We start from the raw sequence: 17,343 nt of genomic DNA on the forward strand, positions 1-17,343 counted from the left end.
CAGACTGTCTGCACCTGTGTTGATTTAGGTCTGTCCTGTTAAAGGCTGTGAATACAACATGTATTTTATATTTGTTAAACATTTTGATCATTCTGTTGTTCTGTTTTCACTGTGACTTTCAATCTGCTTTGATTCAATGTTGTAAAACAATAAAACATGTTCCACCGTGGTTAATACTTCTTACAAGCACTGAATATTTTTAGATTACTATTTCACACAAGTATTTGCATTTTTTGAAACTATACTTTTCTTCATTAGAAAAGGCATTTTTGTACTTCACTGTATTTTCATCAGACAGCTGTAATCTTCAGACTCAGATTTCACACAGAAAAACAAAATATGCTTGGATGAAGTTTAAACGAGGCTACACAAAACTATTTAGACACTTACAGCTGAAAGCTACAGCAGATCTTCATGTTTAACTGTGATACCCGCAGAATGAGTATTGATGTACTGAGTACAATTCACTACCTATAACTTCTTTGCTTTTGCAGACGTCTCTGATGCAGAATTTAGGAGTAGGACCTATTTCACATTTTACTAAAATCAGTTTAGTCTGAAGGTGGGGCCAAAGTGAAGCGAAGTGAGCGTTCGGGCAGTGATTTTACATACAAAGTCAATGCAAAGACGCGTAGAGCCGCGATTTCCTGTTGGGCGGCGGGAAGGTATGGTAGTGAATGTACTCACGCGAGGAAAGCGTCGCGAGGCGAAGATTCGCGTTTGGTCGGAAAGCACCATTAGAATAAAACCATCGAAAGTATTATATTTAAAAAAAAAATGACACTTGTTACGGATGCCAAGTATTCAGATGTGATTATTTGACTACAAAAGAACCTCTACTACTACTTAGTCAAGACTTGAGGTTTTCTTACAAACCATTCAAGTGGATTTAATCGGTTGTCCCAGAGATATGAAGACCAAGGAGGGACAAAATGATGATGACTTTATGGATATTGCACATTTAATTTAAAACTCAAGGGAAAGTGATTCATAGTGTTGAAACAGTACAAAAATATACTACCAAATCGCATTTTGCTTTAAAAGCCAGTAGGTGATGGAAGACCTCATGCAACAGTTTGTGTCACCTGTAGGGAGCTAAAACCACCACCTTGAGAGAAACAAATTAAACTTACTATATAAAAGCTGCTGGGAGTCCAATAATAATTATTTTATTCTTAATTTATATAAAGCTTTTTAAGACAGTAACAAAGTGCTTCACAGATAGGATACACAAATGCAAATACACATACATCACCAACCATATATTAACACATACATTACACATGATACACAGAATGATTAAAGCACAATAAACAAAACTTAAGGCAAACAGTGTTTTATAAAAGGCCAACCTGTAGAGTTTCAGCAGAGTGCAATGAAGGTAAAGAGAAGTTCCAGTCTAAACAAGAACAGATTAGGATGAGCACAAGAAGTTTCATGTGTTTGGCTTAAAATGTAGGTTTGGTTTACTGAACGAGTGTAGTGATGAGGGGTTCACAGTTCAAATGCATGAAGAAGAAAAAAAGTACCAGGTGGTCTTGATGTTGATAGTGAGGGGGCCAATAAAGTGCCTGAACTTCTTAGTGAAACCATCAGGGCCGATCACGAGGACGTCAGTTTTATCAGAATTGAGATGAAGGAAATGTTTAGACATCCAGTTTACATTTATTCATTTAGCTGACGCTTTTATCCAAAGCGATTGCTATACATGTCAGCATTCGCACACCTCTGGAGCAACTAGTGGTTAAGTGTCTTGCCCAGAGACACATTGGTGTATGGGTCAAACACAGGGGATTGAACGCGGGTCTCTCACTCGAAAGGCATAGTCATATCCATTGCGCCATCGCCACCCACCCAGTTTGTAACAGAAGCGAAGCACAAAGGAGACAATGAAGCTTCTGAATTTCAGCAGCCACATAAAGACTAGGTGAGCCTACTATCACCTGAATAATATTTCAAGGATTAAAGGACTTATGTCTCAGCAGGACCTGGAAAAACGTGTCTATACATTTATCTTCAAAACGACTCGACTGCTGTAACGGTGTCTTTACAGATCTCCCTAAAACCTGAATCAGACAGCTGCAGCTGATTCGAGTCCTCACTAAGACCAGAAAAGTGGATCAGTCCAGTTCTGAGGTCTTTACACTGGCTTCCTGTCTGTCAAAACTAAACCTGGAGAAGCAGTGTTCAATTTCTATTCTCCATATCTGGAACAAACTCCCAGAAAACTGCAGGTCTGCTGAAACTTTCAGTTCTTTTAAAATCAAGACTGAAGACTTTTCTTTTATCACTGCCACTAATTAAACCAAACAATGCTGTAGATTAATAACTTGAACTGTCCCGTTTTAAATTTCTAATTGACTTTTAACATTAGTTTGATAACTTTATATTTCTCTATGTGGCTTTTATGTTTTAGTTAAAACACTTTGAATTACCTTGTTGCCTTCTATACTCTTTGATAGGCAGTCATGAAGGTGTTAAGGTTATTATAAGGTTACTTTGGTATCTTTCAATCTTTGTTCTTGTGTATAGCACCGTCCCTCATGTACATGAATTTATGGATAAGAGCAACAGACACGATTAATATTAAAAGGATGAAAGGTTGCTGATTTTTGGAGGGCTGACAATTAAACAAATATATTCTTTAAAGAAAATGACCTGATGGTTTGGGCCATCACTTTACTACTTGCACATTGTTCAAGTTGCCTGCATCGGGGTCACTGTTTGTTGATGAAGTCCTCAGATGTTTCAGCTCACAGCCGTTTGCCGCCTCCGACTTTTGCTCCCCCTGTCCTCTGAGCCTCGTCATACTTTTTTCTGAGAACATGGAAACAAGTTTATTTAAACTTTATTAAAAATGTTTACAACGCTATTAATCAAAATATTTCCTATTCTTTAATCTCAGCTCCTGTAGTTTCTAACAGCAACAAACCCGCTCACACAGCAGGTCTTTAACTGATACTAAAAGTCAGTGGGGGAGAGTTTGTTCTGTAACTTACGGATCGTTCCACGTTTCACCAGAACCACAATCAGAACTCCAAAAAGAAGGAGAACAGTGGAAATGATAACAGCGCGGGCAGTCTCTCTGTTTCTACCATCTGGAGGAGATGTCAGAGGATACTGAATTGAGAACCAGCACAGACTCATTATGATATTTATTCCACTATTTATTTACTTATTTCACTAATTCATGTTTGGTGTACAGCTCATGCAGCATTTTCTCATTACTTGTAGTGGTGTTCAACCACACTGATGGTTTTATTTGTCCTGGTTTTTCAGATTTCTGTCCCCAAGACATCTGCCTCACCACAATACAGTGGAGGACAAGTAGTAATCCTAATTATCCAGAGCAACCCATAATCCACAGATCTTAATGATGCTGTAGTGACGATCGAACGGGAAATAAGAACATTGACACGCATGGCTGAAAAACTGCAGATCCTAATTCTCTGCAGATGTCCGCCAGTGACTCCTTCATAGAAAGGTGCGTTCGAGATGATGGCGGCTGACTCTCACCGACTTCATAGTCCAACGTGAGCTGCAGGCGACTGCAGTGGCGGGGTTTAAAAACGGTGCCGTCAATTCAGACGCAGTCTACCTGCGTGAGCTTACGGTGATCTGAGACCAGGCAAAAGTGCAGTTCCAACTTTGTGCAGCTGCCATGACATGGTGACGGTTTGTGCAGCGCTGCATGTCAAACGCACCTATAGTCTATAGGTGTAATGTGATGCATGCTGGACTTAAAATAAAGTATGCTGGTTAGAAGCATAGACAGTATATTACTGGACGAAGCCACCCCGCTGATTTGAATGGAGAGCAGTGAAGCCAGTTTTGGACAAATAAAATACTACTACAGGGCCACTTCCTGTTAGCACCAGCGTCTACTGCGCATGATCGCGCAGCATAACCGTGGTTTATTGTTTTTTGCTCTTTCCATCCTCCGAGCCTTTTCATACACTTCTCTGAGAGAAAGAAAAGTAGTTTGTGACACTAGTTAAAGGAAGAAGGTGTTTGTTGGTTTTTACCTGCTGAGGAAATAGGTAAAGAACAAATTCATGTCTCACATTTCAGCCTGAGTAAATGTGGTTTTAATTTGCTCTGGTTTTCTTAAAAGCAAAAAGCCACTGAGATGACGGTTACATTTAGTGGTGTTTCATTTACACTAACCTTTTTTCAAACATTGATACTCCCGTAATGGAGTAAACTTACTGTTTTTGAATGGAGTCTGGTGGCTTTGACAAGAGCGATTTAGTGACTGTTTCTAGTTAAACAGAGAGGATCTCAGTTTCTCTGTAGGGATCCTTTCCATAATGTTGACACTTGTCAAGCTGTCACTGGCAAAAATGTATTTTATTTGTTGTGCTAAAATTGTATTTAAAAAAAAATCACATAAAACCAAAACTGTCCAAAACTTGATGTGTTAATTGTGTAAAAATGCTCACATTAAATGTTCAGACCTGCTGCACATTTCCACACAGCAGATCATCTTGCACTCAGAGAGAATAAAGTTGAACAAAGAAAGAAATATTCAAAGACATTTACCACGACCGTCTGGCTCGGTCTCTTCTTCCTCTGGAGGTCCAGTTGTGCTGGAATAATCTCTCTTTGTCTCGTTCTGCTGGTCTTTTCCCACCATTTCTAATGAGAGAGGTCTAATTTAGGAACAACGTTATATACACTTTGAATTAAATGAACCTGAACAGTATTAAACTCAGCATGCTCACCAACAATGAGGTCAACAACACAGCTGGTCTTCAGCTTTGGGACAAAGCCTTTGTAAAGTCCTCTGTCAGACAGCTTCACTGAGGAGATGTGCAGAGTCAGGACTCCTCTGATCAGGTCTTCATGGAGGAGAGTCGTCCTGCTTCTGTATTGATCCGTCTGTGGATCAGGATCGTCCTGTTGATGACGATAGACGTGGACGATATCCTTGTTGTCAAGTCTCGTCCAGTCCACAGTGAAAGCAGACAGGTTGACCGGAGGATCCAGACGACACTGAAGAGTCACATCACCACCTTCTGCTGCCTTTATCAGCTGAGTCTGGTACATGGCAGGAGGCTCTCCTGAGGAAACAAACATTATATTTAAACAGTTTGAAAGCCTCTGAAGAACAGCCTGGTTTCTGCAAAAGCCACAAATCCACTTGCCCTCAAAGTTTAAATGAAGTGGGGATGCCACCAAAGCATTGGTGTAGTTTAGTTTTTCTAGTGAGTATATTGTGATTTTTCCCTCCCAGCCTCATACTCACCCGTCCCAGAGCGACGTCCCATAAGCATCACTACACTCACTAATACATACAGTATGCATGTACATAGAGAGCATTCTGAAGGACTGCTTAGGCTGTGTGTTATCAACACTGCAAAGACTTTAACAGCCGATGAAGGTTACAGGTGGGAAAGGGTGTCACTTTGAGCCGAAAAGTGGTGGGGACATTAAAGGGCTCAGATAAGAGTTGTGACAAAACACTTAGCATACGAGACGTGACAATCCAGAATATTGGGGTCACGAGAACAAGACTAGAAGATATTTTAATACTATTTAAAGAAATATTCATTGATGAAAATACATAAAGATTATGAGTATTAAACACTTAATTTCCTGCATTTTGGAGACATTTCTTTGCACCAAATTATAGTGGAAATGTATTCATTTATTTAAAGCGGAACACAAAATTCAGGTAGCAGGTGACAATTCAAAATACAAAAATATAATTTAATATAATGCAGTAATCAGTAAATTGTTTTGTTTTTAGCTTAAGTAGTTTTTTTGGGATAATGCAGATCTGATTTCTCTATATTTACATTGCATTGCATGTTTTCTTATGCCAAAAAAACTTTCTCATAACACTTACATTTGTTGTTTAACATCGCTTGTTGCAAGCTATTTTTCAGAACATTTTTAACAAATGCCTCTGTTCAAACCAAGGTGTGTATACAAATCGGTTTGACCTTTGTGTTAGTTGACTTTTCAGTGATATCATGTTTAATTGTGTTGTAGACCTACTTGAGTATGGCTGAGGAAAAGTCAACTAACACAAAGGTCAAACCGATTTGTATACACACCTTGGTTTGTAATAAACCACTCAAAGCACTTTACACTAAATAAAAAAATAAGTCACCCATTCACACACACATTCATACAACGATAGCAGAGAAATAAATGCAAGGTGCAAACTGCTGATGAGAAAGAAACTAATACTCGTTCACACACACTAACACAACAATGGCACAGCCTTCTGAGCAAATACAGAGGGGGCATATATCTTCCATGTAGTGGACAACCGCTCTACATCTAAGCAACAGACATTGAAATAAATATATATATAAATAAATATGTTACGAAAGATTTATTTTAATTCCACAGGTCCAGTGTGATGGCTGTGAACGGTGGTTCCATGCTCAGTGTGTGGAAATGGACAGCACACAATATGAAGAGGCAAAGAAAGGAAACTGGGAATGTCCGTTGTGTAAATAAAGTGTTTCTTTGAAATCTGCTCAATGCTGTGGAAGAAAATGACATGAAAATGTAGTAGTACTATTCGGCATTGGTTTTGAGTCCCTGAATCATTTGAAATGGAATCTATTGAAGAAAAAAATATAAATAAATATTCATATAAAATAAAAAATGCACTCAAATCAAATATGAAGGGGTGTGTCTCATTTGCCTAGTATAGTACTACAATTCGGCATTGGTTTGAAGTCCCTGTGTCACATGACTTGGACGCTATTGAAAAAAAAAGGCATTATTTTACATAAATTATGAATAAATATTCATATAAAATAAAAAATGCACTCAAATCAAATATGAAGGGGTGTGTCTCATTTGCCTAGTATAGTACTACAATTTGGCATTGGTTTGAAGTCCCTGTGTCACATGACTTGGAATCTATTGAAAAAAAGGCATTATTTTACATAAATTATGAATAAATAATATAAAGTCGAATATGCTCTCAAATCAAATATGAAAGGGTGTGTCTCATTTGCCTAGTATAGTACTACAATTCGGCATTGGTTTGAAATCCCTGTGTCACATGACTTGGACGCTATTGAAAAAAAAAAGGCATTATTTTACATAAATTATGAATAAATATTCATATAAAATAAAAATGCACTCAAATCAAATATGAAGGGGTGTGTCTCATTTGCCTAGTGTAGTACTACAATTCGGCATTGGTTTGAAATCCCTGTGTCACATGACTTGGAAGCTATTGAAAAAAAACAGCACTTTTTTCAATACATTATGAATAAATATTCATATAAATTCGAATATGCACTCAAATCAAATATGAAGGGGTGTGTCTCATTTGCCTAGTGTAGTACTACAATTCGGCATTGGTTTGAAATCCCTGTGTCACATGAATTGGAAGCTATTGAAATAAATAATGATTCTCCCATAACACTGTTCTCACAATTGTAATTTATTGATGGTCCCTAAGCTAATCCCCGTTGGTTAAAAGCGAGCCATCAGAGGTGAGCTAACCGCACTTACACAACCGTCACTGGGTGAACTGACTAAAAAGCCGTCACTGGATCCTGGGTGAATGTCTGTCGAATATCCAACTTAAAGCTAACTTCACCACGGTGTGAAACCAACACGGTCCACGCAAGCACTTCCTCGTCTTTGTCGAGCTCGGTCGCCGTTCTGTAGCTGGATCCTCCGCCTCCACTCAGGCCAGAACTCCCGAAGACTGAAATCAAAGTTGTCGCAATGGTCGACTTCTTACAATATACAATGTTTAAAGACCAGTCTGTGAACGCGCTCCCGGCTGGATTGACGTCACATAAAAGAGGCGGTGTTAGCAGCAGATGACCAATCACAGACACGAACAAGTCCACTGTCAGAGGAGCGTCATATTTTATGAACGAGGATTAAACTGTAACACTACAGAAATACGACAGTAGCACGCCTGCAGCTGACACATGCAGGGGGACAGAAATGAACAGTAGTCTATAATATTGCGTTGACTTTTATGAGCTGTGGCCTAGCCTGTGAAAATATCAGCCTTATTCTTTCAGCTCTGCTGTGTCGGCGTTTCCACATTAAAAGGGTCGTTCCACCTCACTTTAAAAATTAGATTAATTTATTTAACACACTCAAAAGTGTTTCAAACATTGTTCTAAATTAACTTCATAAAGCAATGAAACGAAGCTCCATTCATGCCATGAAATGTGCTCAAATAGCGGCTGAAAGACTGAATCTCAACATTTATGCTGCTGAAAACTCAGGTGGGAGGAACATGACTACAGTCTCTGTGGTAGGCCTTTGAAAGCTATACTAGCCTAAATAGATAGCCCACGTTCATATTAAAATTTAGTATTTCAATATCCCTACCAAACTGCTCATAATATTCAGCCTCACATAAGAAAAATAAAACCTAGGCCTATTTATTTTAACGGCTGCGTCAGGGTATGTGAAACGAACTGGGAGCAAATATTAAACACATTTCAAAGCAGTCAATAGGCTCAGCCTACTGTAAAAACCTGTAGGCAATATAGCCTAAGGCTTTCAATCAGTCTCTGTAGGATGATATCGGTATAGCCAAGAGTTTCTCCAAATCACCGCTGCAAACATAAAGCAGCTTGTTGGCTGAAAGAGTCTGTGGGATTTTCCGATGGTGATGTCATTTTCCAAGAGAGCTGATAGTCAGTAGGCGGCATTTTCATAGAGTTGATCTCTTATCTGGAACATAACTTCCGGAGCAGGTTAGCCCTTCAGCATAAGTTACCATGGTGATCTACGCCAGTAAGAAGTCAACCACCTTCGTGATGCTGAAAACCCAGGATTAACCCGGAGTTACCTGGATAAGCTCAAATCCTACTTCGTGGTACAGACCCCAGACCTGTTAAATTTTAAAAAGTTACAACAAACTTAATGTACTGTTCCTTCATATGTAAAACTGCAGGTTTTTAGGGCAGACAATTGCAGAATGTTAATTAAACCATTGTTTTTTGAAATCTTTATTGCGAACATGCAAGTGAAAGTAGGCTGTATAAAAAACAATAAAAAAAAACAATGTTAAAAAACATAGGAGAATAAAACAACAGATGACAGATAACACATTGTTCATATCCTAATTGGGTGACGAAGACGTAACCAAACGACCATTGGCTATGGTCCTGAGCCATTTGGAGGAAAAAGGACCGGAACATACCCGTAGGATATTAACAACATATTTTGATACAATCGGGACTGTCAGCTTTGAATCAGTGAGTCAAAGCAACTTCCCGGTCTACTGCTGTGCGGCAGTAGGCTATTTGGTGACTGGAAACTTCAGATCTTTACAGAGAAGCTTCTTCAGTCCACTGCAGTGTTTTTGTTTGTTCTGTAATGTTATCTCTGTATTCACTCATTTTTTAAATTAAATATTTTTGTTAATTTTCATTGGACCGAGCCTCTCCTTGATCAAAATCCGTTAGGCTATTTGCAACAGATCCAACTTTATCTGCATGAGCTGCTCCTCTCAGTAGACTATAACTTCAGAGGGAAAAAGTCTACCGCTCAAATAAGCCTAAATAGTAGCCTATATTTAAAAAGCAATGTGGTGCATTAAGTGTTTGAGACCAATGATCAGAAACAGGCTCAAGACAGTCGGACTGAACATAAAATGTCTGGGCTGTAGAGCAACTACAATCATAGATTCCGGTTTTCACAAACGCATTAGACTGAAGCTCACTTCACATCGTTGCAATGCAATGATGCATGCAATATTTCAGGATGAATTCTCGGCAAATAAGCCGATAAACACATCTCATACAAGATTATAGGCCTAATTCTGACATCAGCTCTAAACATGGAGCCTACAGTAAACATAAATATATTAAATCAGTAAGGAGAGAACAAGAACGTACCTGTGACAGTTACTGCAAACAGTAAAATACTTAGGCCCAGCGATCCAGGAACTTCCATTAGGCTTTATGTTGAGGCGTCTGTTCTCACAGTTACAGTCTATGCTTTCTTTTTCTTCTTTCTATGCCCTTTTATCCTCCCCCCTGGGAGGAGTAGGCTACGATGAGGCCGTGGGACACACTGTGGGAAAACGTGTAAACTCACTTTGCTTGAGTTATTGCGCAATACAAGCAAGAACGCATCGCCTCAAACTGTCAGCGACGTGTTGCTGGTGGCAAGTCTTTCTTCCGAGTGCACAAGTCCGCTCAGGTGTGGTAGCACCACACCTGAAATTGATAAATTTCCTGTAAAGTCATCAAATTTTCATAAACAAGCTCTGCTGACTTGGAAGTTAATTTACAAGCATAATTTTTCACCAACTAATTACTACATTTGGAACAACAAGAATATTCAACATAAATATAAATCACTATATTATGAAACATGGGTTGCCAATGGTGTTGTATTAGTTAAACAGCTTGTCAATGCTAATGGGCAGTTACTAACTTATGAGGAATTCCTTCTGAATTCAGTTTACCAGTTATGCCAAAAGAATTTGCAGTGGTTTTTGATGCTGTGCCAAGGAGTGTGCTGTAACTTCTTAGAGGTTCGGCTATTGAGGTCTCAATGATCCAACCAATTAATAGTAGTATATTCCTTGGAGAAATTTACATTACTAAACATAAATGTTCAAATAAATATATCAGGAACTGCATACAATGTATAATTCTTCTGGACTTCACTTTATGGAGAAATTAATTGGCAGAAAATGTGGCTTATTGTAGACAAATTCTGTCTTAGCAACAGTAAAAGAGGTTTCCTTTAAGATATTACATCGTATATATCTGGTAAAAAAGATGTTTGAGAGATTTAGATTGAGTATTCTTGCACTTTCTGTCAATTCCATGAAGAATCAATTTGTCTATGTATATACTGTAGAATGTTTTGGTGGGATGTTGAACTTTATATGAAAAGGAAAACTGAACAAACGTTTCAACTTCAGGAAAATGACATTCTCCATATGTTTTGAAAGAAACGAGAAGGAAAAAGAAGTAATTTATTTGTACAGTTGGTAATAGTATTGGGGAAATTCCACATCCACAAGAAAAAAATTGTCTGACTCCAAACCACACTATGGACACTTTCTCTAAGAACTGCATCAGTATAGCACCACAATTAAAAACGTTAAGAACAAGAAGGCAATCCAAACTAACTGTGTGTTTGACAAAGTTCTTTTGGACAGATGATATATTACTTTGACTTTTATTTATGTTTTATTACGCTATGTCCTTCCTGTGTTATTATTTATGTATGTTCTCTTCTTATACAGCAGCCTCCGACTGTTTTGTGTTTTAAATTTCAATAAAAAAAATAAAAAAGGTTTTTGGGACAACCTGCACTGGGTACCACAGACCTACAGAGAGAGGGAGGAGGCTTAGTGCGTCTAGAGAGCAGCAGCGTTCAGACTCCACTGTGGAGACCTCATGAGGACTATTTAAAGATTTCACCCACGATTCTATATATTAAATGCTGAACTGCAGACAAACGTACATATTAATTACACAGAAGCCCCCTGCTGTAAATTGACCCTGTCACTTCTGCTACACAACAATTATTTACACAAACGTCCACCATCATAGTGAGAATTGGTTGTAGTCGGTTTTGTCCAATAGATGGCGCCATTTGTTCAATGATTGTTGGGATTACAAGCAAAGTTGGAGAGGCAGTTTGAAGATGTAGCCTACTCCGTACAGGATCGCAGGGGGCTGGAGCCAATCCCAGCTGCCATTGGGCGAAAGGCAGCCTTTAAGGAGTTTCTGTTTAAGAAAGCTAATATGGAATTTCTTACCAACCATTCAACACATGCCTGTTTTGTGATTGTGAGGAGGAAACTATTGCACATAGTTTGATTTACAGAGGAAACAAAGACATCGTACTAACAAAGATTTACTTTTTTTTATCCCAACTTCTTAGCAAACATAACTTTCATAATTAAGTTGATCAATACCCTATAGGCCTATTAAAACCATAAAAATATATGACTTAAAGATTACCCTCCTTTTATATTCTTCACACTTCACTTAACTTCACGTAACCCCTCCAGGTCCTCGTCCGCTGCTTGGGTGTTCACCTTTTTCATTTCAGATCCGTTTGGCGTCGTTAAAATGTCTGTGCACATAAAGCAACATATGTTAAACATTTAAAACCATAGAAAATAAATCAGTATCACTGGTATCTTCCTTTTTCAGAGTCCTCCTGGACTTCACATGTTGTTTTCTAACTTACGGATCGTTCCGTTCATCCTCAGAAGCAGAACAACAACAACAACAACGCAGAGAATAACAAAGACAGAGGAAATGATCCCAGCCCACAGTTCTTTCCATCTTTTAGTGACTGCTGTTTAATCTCATAGTTGTTTTCAAAAGTTTTGGTAGCCAACGCTACTGTACTTTAGCCTAGCAGCTAGCAATGGCTTCTCCTTCTCCCTCTCCTACTTTCTCCTGCTTGGCGTGTCAGATGTTCAGTTACTCCTCTGCCTCCTTTAGCAGTAGTGGTACGTGTAACAAGTGTAGTTTATTTGTAGACATGGAGGCGAGGCTCAGTGATTTAGAAGTCCAGCTCCGCACCTTGGTATATAAGTTTTTAGCTACTGTAGCTAGTCAGTCCCCGGTAGTCGGTGCGGAACAGCCTGAGTTAGCCTGTGGTTACACCAATCGGAGGTCACTAAGATTAATGTTGAGTCGCTGTGTACATATGCAAAAACAATGTCGGACACCGTAGTTTTCTCTGGACCCCTGCCAAATCTGACCAGTGATGACATGTATGTCGTTATTCTGCCGCAAGAAGGTGGGTTCTCTCTGGGTGCTCCGGCTTCCTCCCACCATCCAAAGACATGCAGGCTACGTTAATTGGTGTCTCTAAAAATTGTCCTTAGGTGTGAGTGGTTGTTCATCTATGTGTGGCCCTGCGATGGACTGGCGACCTGTCCAGGGTGTACCCAGCCTTTCGCCCGATGTCAGCTGGGATTTGCTCTAGGATGTTGAGAATGACAGCTTCAGTACTGTGTTTATTTTTTTTAGATTCCATCGGCTTCTCTCAGAGTGTTCATGAACTGACTCACTGTTTTAACCACACCCTCGACCTGTTTCTGGTATTGAAATTTAATAGTGTTCTCACAGAATTCCTCTTTATCTGACCGCTGTTTGATAACTTTTGAGTTTGTATTGCTGAACTAAACACCATTGGGCAAATTTTTTTATGCAAGATGTCTGTCTGATAGTGCTGTAGCTAAATTTAAGATGCGATTCCATCAGCTCTAAATTCATTATCAAGTTCCACCAAACTGGAAAATTCTCGTTTAATTTGGCAAGATAGTCTTAAAACTTATAGGAAGGCCCTCCGTAATGCCAGAGCAGCGTACTACTCGTCATTAATAGAGGAAATAGGAACAACCCCAGGTTTCTTTTCAGCACTGTCAGCCAGGCTGACAGAGAGTCACAGCTCTATTGAGCCAAGTATTCCCATAGCTCTCAATAGTTACGACCACGGGGGCCGCCAGGAATTTTGGGCCCCATGACAAAAAAATCTAATTGGACCCCCTCTGCGCGGCTGTTGTCACCAAATCTCTATTACTTAACAGTTCCATCAAAAGCTTTACATAACTCTAATTAAAGGCTTGCAAGTGACTGGCTTCTTGTAGTTCAGTATTAATACTAGCACAAGAGGATTCAGTTCACTATTTGCTTCTCAACTAAATTGCCCTTCATGATGGGAATAATAAAGTCTGTATGAATACATGTCACTAACGGCCATAATTCAGTCTAAATGAACGTATCAAACTGAATTATTTTAATATAGTCTGTAACTTACATGCAGGCTGAGGTAAGCTGCTGTCCAGCATCCAGTGCAGACAGGAAGGTGTTTTTTAAATTTTATTTATTTCATAATGATAATTATGTGAGAAAATAATTTGTGTTTGAATTTCTGTCATTAATAAATCTTTCATTTTCTTTTTTGTTATGGTAAAAAGAGAGACAGAGAAATCCCCACAGACTCCCTGAATGATGCTAACTGGCCTGTCATGAACACAGTGTTGCTCACTTTCTTCACTGGGACAGGGAGGCTACAGAGACTCATCTGTTGTTAGTCTGCTAAAAGGGGCAGGGACAATGATTTAATATGAATATTTGCTAATCGTTTTGTTGTCTTTCCTCTCTCTTTTTTCGCTCTTTCCTTTTTTGAATACCAGACTTTGGTTTACTAGGCAACATTGTGATCACTGTATTTCTGGCTCATCTACTGACTGCATCCAAACACCGTCACTGATGTGTGTGCTATGGCAGGCTAGGTTGCTTAAAGATGTTTTACCCTTAGTCAGCACCTCTATACTAGATATGATCAATCTATTTTTATCAACAGGCTATGTACCACAGTACTTTAAAGTAGCTGTAATTAAACCTCTTCTGAAAAAGCCCAACCTTGATCCAGATGTTTTAGCCAACTAGACCTATATCTAACCTTCCATTTCTCTCTAAGCTCCTGGAGAAAGCAGTTGCTAAACAGCTGTGTGACTTTCTACAGAGCAACAGTTTATTTGAGGATTTTCAGTCAGGATTTAGAGCTCGACTCTACTCGGCCCTGCTCCGTTTTCCATTGCAGATAGTACCCAGAGATAGTACGTAGCTTGTCGTCATAGCGACGCCACACACAACTACCGCGGCGTAATGTTCAACACACACACACCAGAGATCCACACAGCTTTCTCTTTTTTAAGTTAAAACATTTCAACATTCCTCAGAATGTAAAGACAGATAAGCGCTATGAAAACCTTCCAGCTGTGTTTTCCTCTGCAGTTGTTGCTGCAGCGGTCTGTGTGACGGCGGGAGCAGAGGGCTCTGTGAGCGGGCGGCTGGCCAGGCCTCACGCGCTCCTCCCGCGGGTCACAGCAGGCTTCCCCCGCAGCCACTTGCGGAGCTCCTCAACTCCGAAAATATTCAAGCACTTTTTTGTTCCGCCATCACTTCTCGTAAAACTGTCAATATTTGAAATCTACACAACTGATTTCACCTCAACTTCTCAGAAGTGGATTTAGTGATGAAATTCCATACGAAAACTGTAAAATATAAAACTTTCTGTTGCTGGCCTCTGTCTGGCGCAGCAATGATGATGCAGTGAATAGTGACGAGTCTCTCTGACCAATCAGCAGTCTGTCGTGTTTTCACGTTACATTTTAGTATCCCTCAACTGGCTTGGAACCTCGACGGAGGTGAGGTGATACGAAAAAAGTACCTGGAAGCAGGTACAGGTACAACATTTCTACAACGGAAAACCAAACAAAGGCGAGTCGAGCCAAAGGGCCTCCGCTCAGACTAGCTTGGTTTGAGGGCGTGCCTGACCCGCTAGCTGCTTGGCAAGCTTTATGACGCGTTTTCATTGTGATGTCACAAGTAAAGGAAGTGAAGGGCTGGACTACAAACGAGCTGTTTTCAAGCGGTTCTGAGCAGAGCTTTCTGTGGGAGATGGGAACTCCCTTTGGGCTAGACTTTGGGCTTTTTCACTTTGCAAACCTGTTACATGCACAAAAAAGAGATATAACTCAAAAAAGGAGAGGGGAAAAGCCACAAAGCATAATACAACCTTTTTAAAAGGAAGTTTTTCCTTGTCTCTGTCGCCTAGTGCTGCTCTTGGTGGGAATTGTTGGGCTTCTGTAAATAACATCATAGAGTACAGTCTAGACTTGCTCTTTTATGAAAAGCACTGAGATAACTGTTGTTGTAATTTGGCGCTATATAAATAAAATTGAATTGAATTGATTAACATTGATGCATCAGAATTAACAAGCTAATAATGTCAGACAGACATCAGTCACAGGGGACATTTTACAGCACAACCAGTACTTTTGATACTTTAAGTACATTTTGCTGATGATACTTTTGTGCTTAAATGCAGGACTTTTAATTGTAATAGGGTAATTTTCACTGTCATACATTTGCACTTCCACCACTCTGAGTGACGTTTAGAAATGCTCACATTAAATGTTCAGACCTGCTGCACATTTCCACACAGCAGATCATCTTGCACTCAGAGGATAAAGTTGAACAAAGAAAGAAATATTCCAAGACATTTACCACGACCGTCTGGCTCGGTCTCTTCTTCCTCTGGAGGTCCAGTTGTGCTGGAATAATCTCTCTTTGTCTCGTTCTGCTGGTCTTTTCCCACCATTTCTAATGAGAGAGGTCTATTTAGGAACAACGTTATATACACTTTGAATTAAATGAACCTGAACAGTATTAAATTCAGCATGCTCACCAACAATGAGGTCAACAACACAGCTGGTCTTCAGCTTTGGGACAAAGCCTTTGTAAAGTCCTCTGTCAGACAGCTTCACTGAGGAGATGTGCAGAGTCAGGACTCCTCTGATCAGGTCTTCATGGAGGAGAGTCGTCCTGCCTCGGTATGATCCGTCTGTGGATCAGGATCGTCCTGTTGATGTCGATAGACGTGGACGATATCCTTGTTGTCAAGTCTCGTCCAGTCCACGGTGAAAGCAGACAGGCTGACCGGAGGATCCAGACGACACTGAAGAGTCACATCACACCTTCTGCTGCCTTTATCAGCTGAGTCTGGTACATGGCAGGAGGCTCTCCTGAGGAAACAAACATTCTATTTAGACAGTTTGAAAGCCTCTGAAGAACAGCCTGGTTTCTGCAAAATCCACAACACTGGCCCTCCCAAAGCTTATTTCACTAGCAAGGACCACAATCAACAGATACAATTAAATGATTTATTGATAAAGAAACAGAAGATGTATGATGCTTGCAGTAGCTGAATAGACATTTTAAAGCGTTGTGGGGAAGCTACGAAAGGGAAATCAGCGTAGCGCCCGGGCACGACGGACCTCCATATAACCCTATATGTAGATGAAGGAGATGAGGAGACCGGACCGAGAAAGGGGTGGGTGGGATGGTTGTGGAATGCGAAAGCGAAGAAGAGGGAATGCGTTGTGTGGGTATTTATGGAAAGCCGGAAGTGACGTCATTGATGTGTGGTACTGCTCCTGAAACTCTGCTGGTAGCCCCACTTCAAAGATTCATTCAGACTTTAGGGTTTTGCAGTTAAAGTGACTAAGTGATAGTGATCTATAATGGAATAGAAATATAAAGACACAAAAGTAAGCATGAGAACGTTTCCACCTTTTGCTACCAAGTAATGACATGATAAAATCAATAGGCTAATTTAATGAATATCACTCTCCAATCACATCTGTGACTCAGGAAATGCATAAAAAACAACTTGACGTTTAAACACATCAGTCCACTTAAATACTCCATGGTGACATATTTTATGTCAGAAAAATAGAATTTGCACAATAATATCTACAAATAATGCAGAACTTAGAGAATAAGTATTGTATTTAACAATAACATGCAGGTTTCAGATATGTAACCCATAATTTCC

General features: G+C 39.7%; 1 protein-coding gene and 1 long non-coding RNA gene across 4 annotated transcripts; both read right to left on the reverse strand.

Annotated features, from left to right (window-relative positions):
- Positions 1–1,147: 1,147 nt before the first annotated feature.
- On the reverse strand, positions 1,148–7,750 carry LOC119919176 (butyrophilin-like protein 2). 3 transcript variants are annotated; one of them, XM_038739638.1, is made up of 5 exons: positions 7,489–7,750; positions 4,725–5,063; positions 4,543–4,638; positions 3,000–3,098; positions 1,148–2,817 (listed from the first exon to the last, which is right to left on the reverse strand). In XM_038739638.1, exons 2-5 carry the CDS (start codon positions 5,047–5,049, stop codon positions 2,675–2,677), a joined length of 663 nt encoding a protein of 220 aa, XP_038595566.1. In that variant the 5' UTR covers positions 5,050–5,063; positions 7,489–7,750; the 3' UTR covers positions 1,148–2,674. The 3 variants fall into 3 exon arrangements, with proteins under 3 accessions (XP_038595566.1, XP_038595564.1, XP_038595567.1); XM_038739636.1 differs by lacking the exon at positions 7,489–7,750 and having other exon boundaries at positions 4,725–5,663; XM_038739639.1 differs by lacking the exons at positions 3,000–3,098; positions 7,489–7,750 and having other exon boundaries at positions 4,725–5,654.
- An 8,263-nt stretch (positions 7,751–16,013) lies between these two features.
- LOC119919175 lies at positions 16,014–16,337 on the reverse strand. The gene is made up of 2 exons (XR_005447641.1): positions 16,195–16,337; positions 16,014–16,109 (listed from the first exon to the last, which is right to left on the reverse strand). It is a non-coding gene; the product is annotated as an uncharacterized LOC119919175 (long non-coding RNA).
- Positions 16,338–17,343: the final 1,006 nt, after the last annotated feature.

The sequence above is a fragment of the Micropterus salmoides genome, unplaced genomic scaffold, assembly GCF_014851395.1.
Source record: "Micropterus salmoides isolate LMB-PRFRI ecotype aquatic unplaced genomic scaffold, ASM1485139v1 Ms_hic_scaffold_2598, whole genome shotgun sequence".
NCBI lineage: Eukaryota > Metazoa > Chordata > Actinopteri > Centrarchiformes > Centrarchidae > Micropterus > Micropterus salmoides.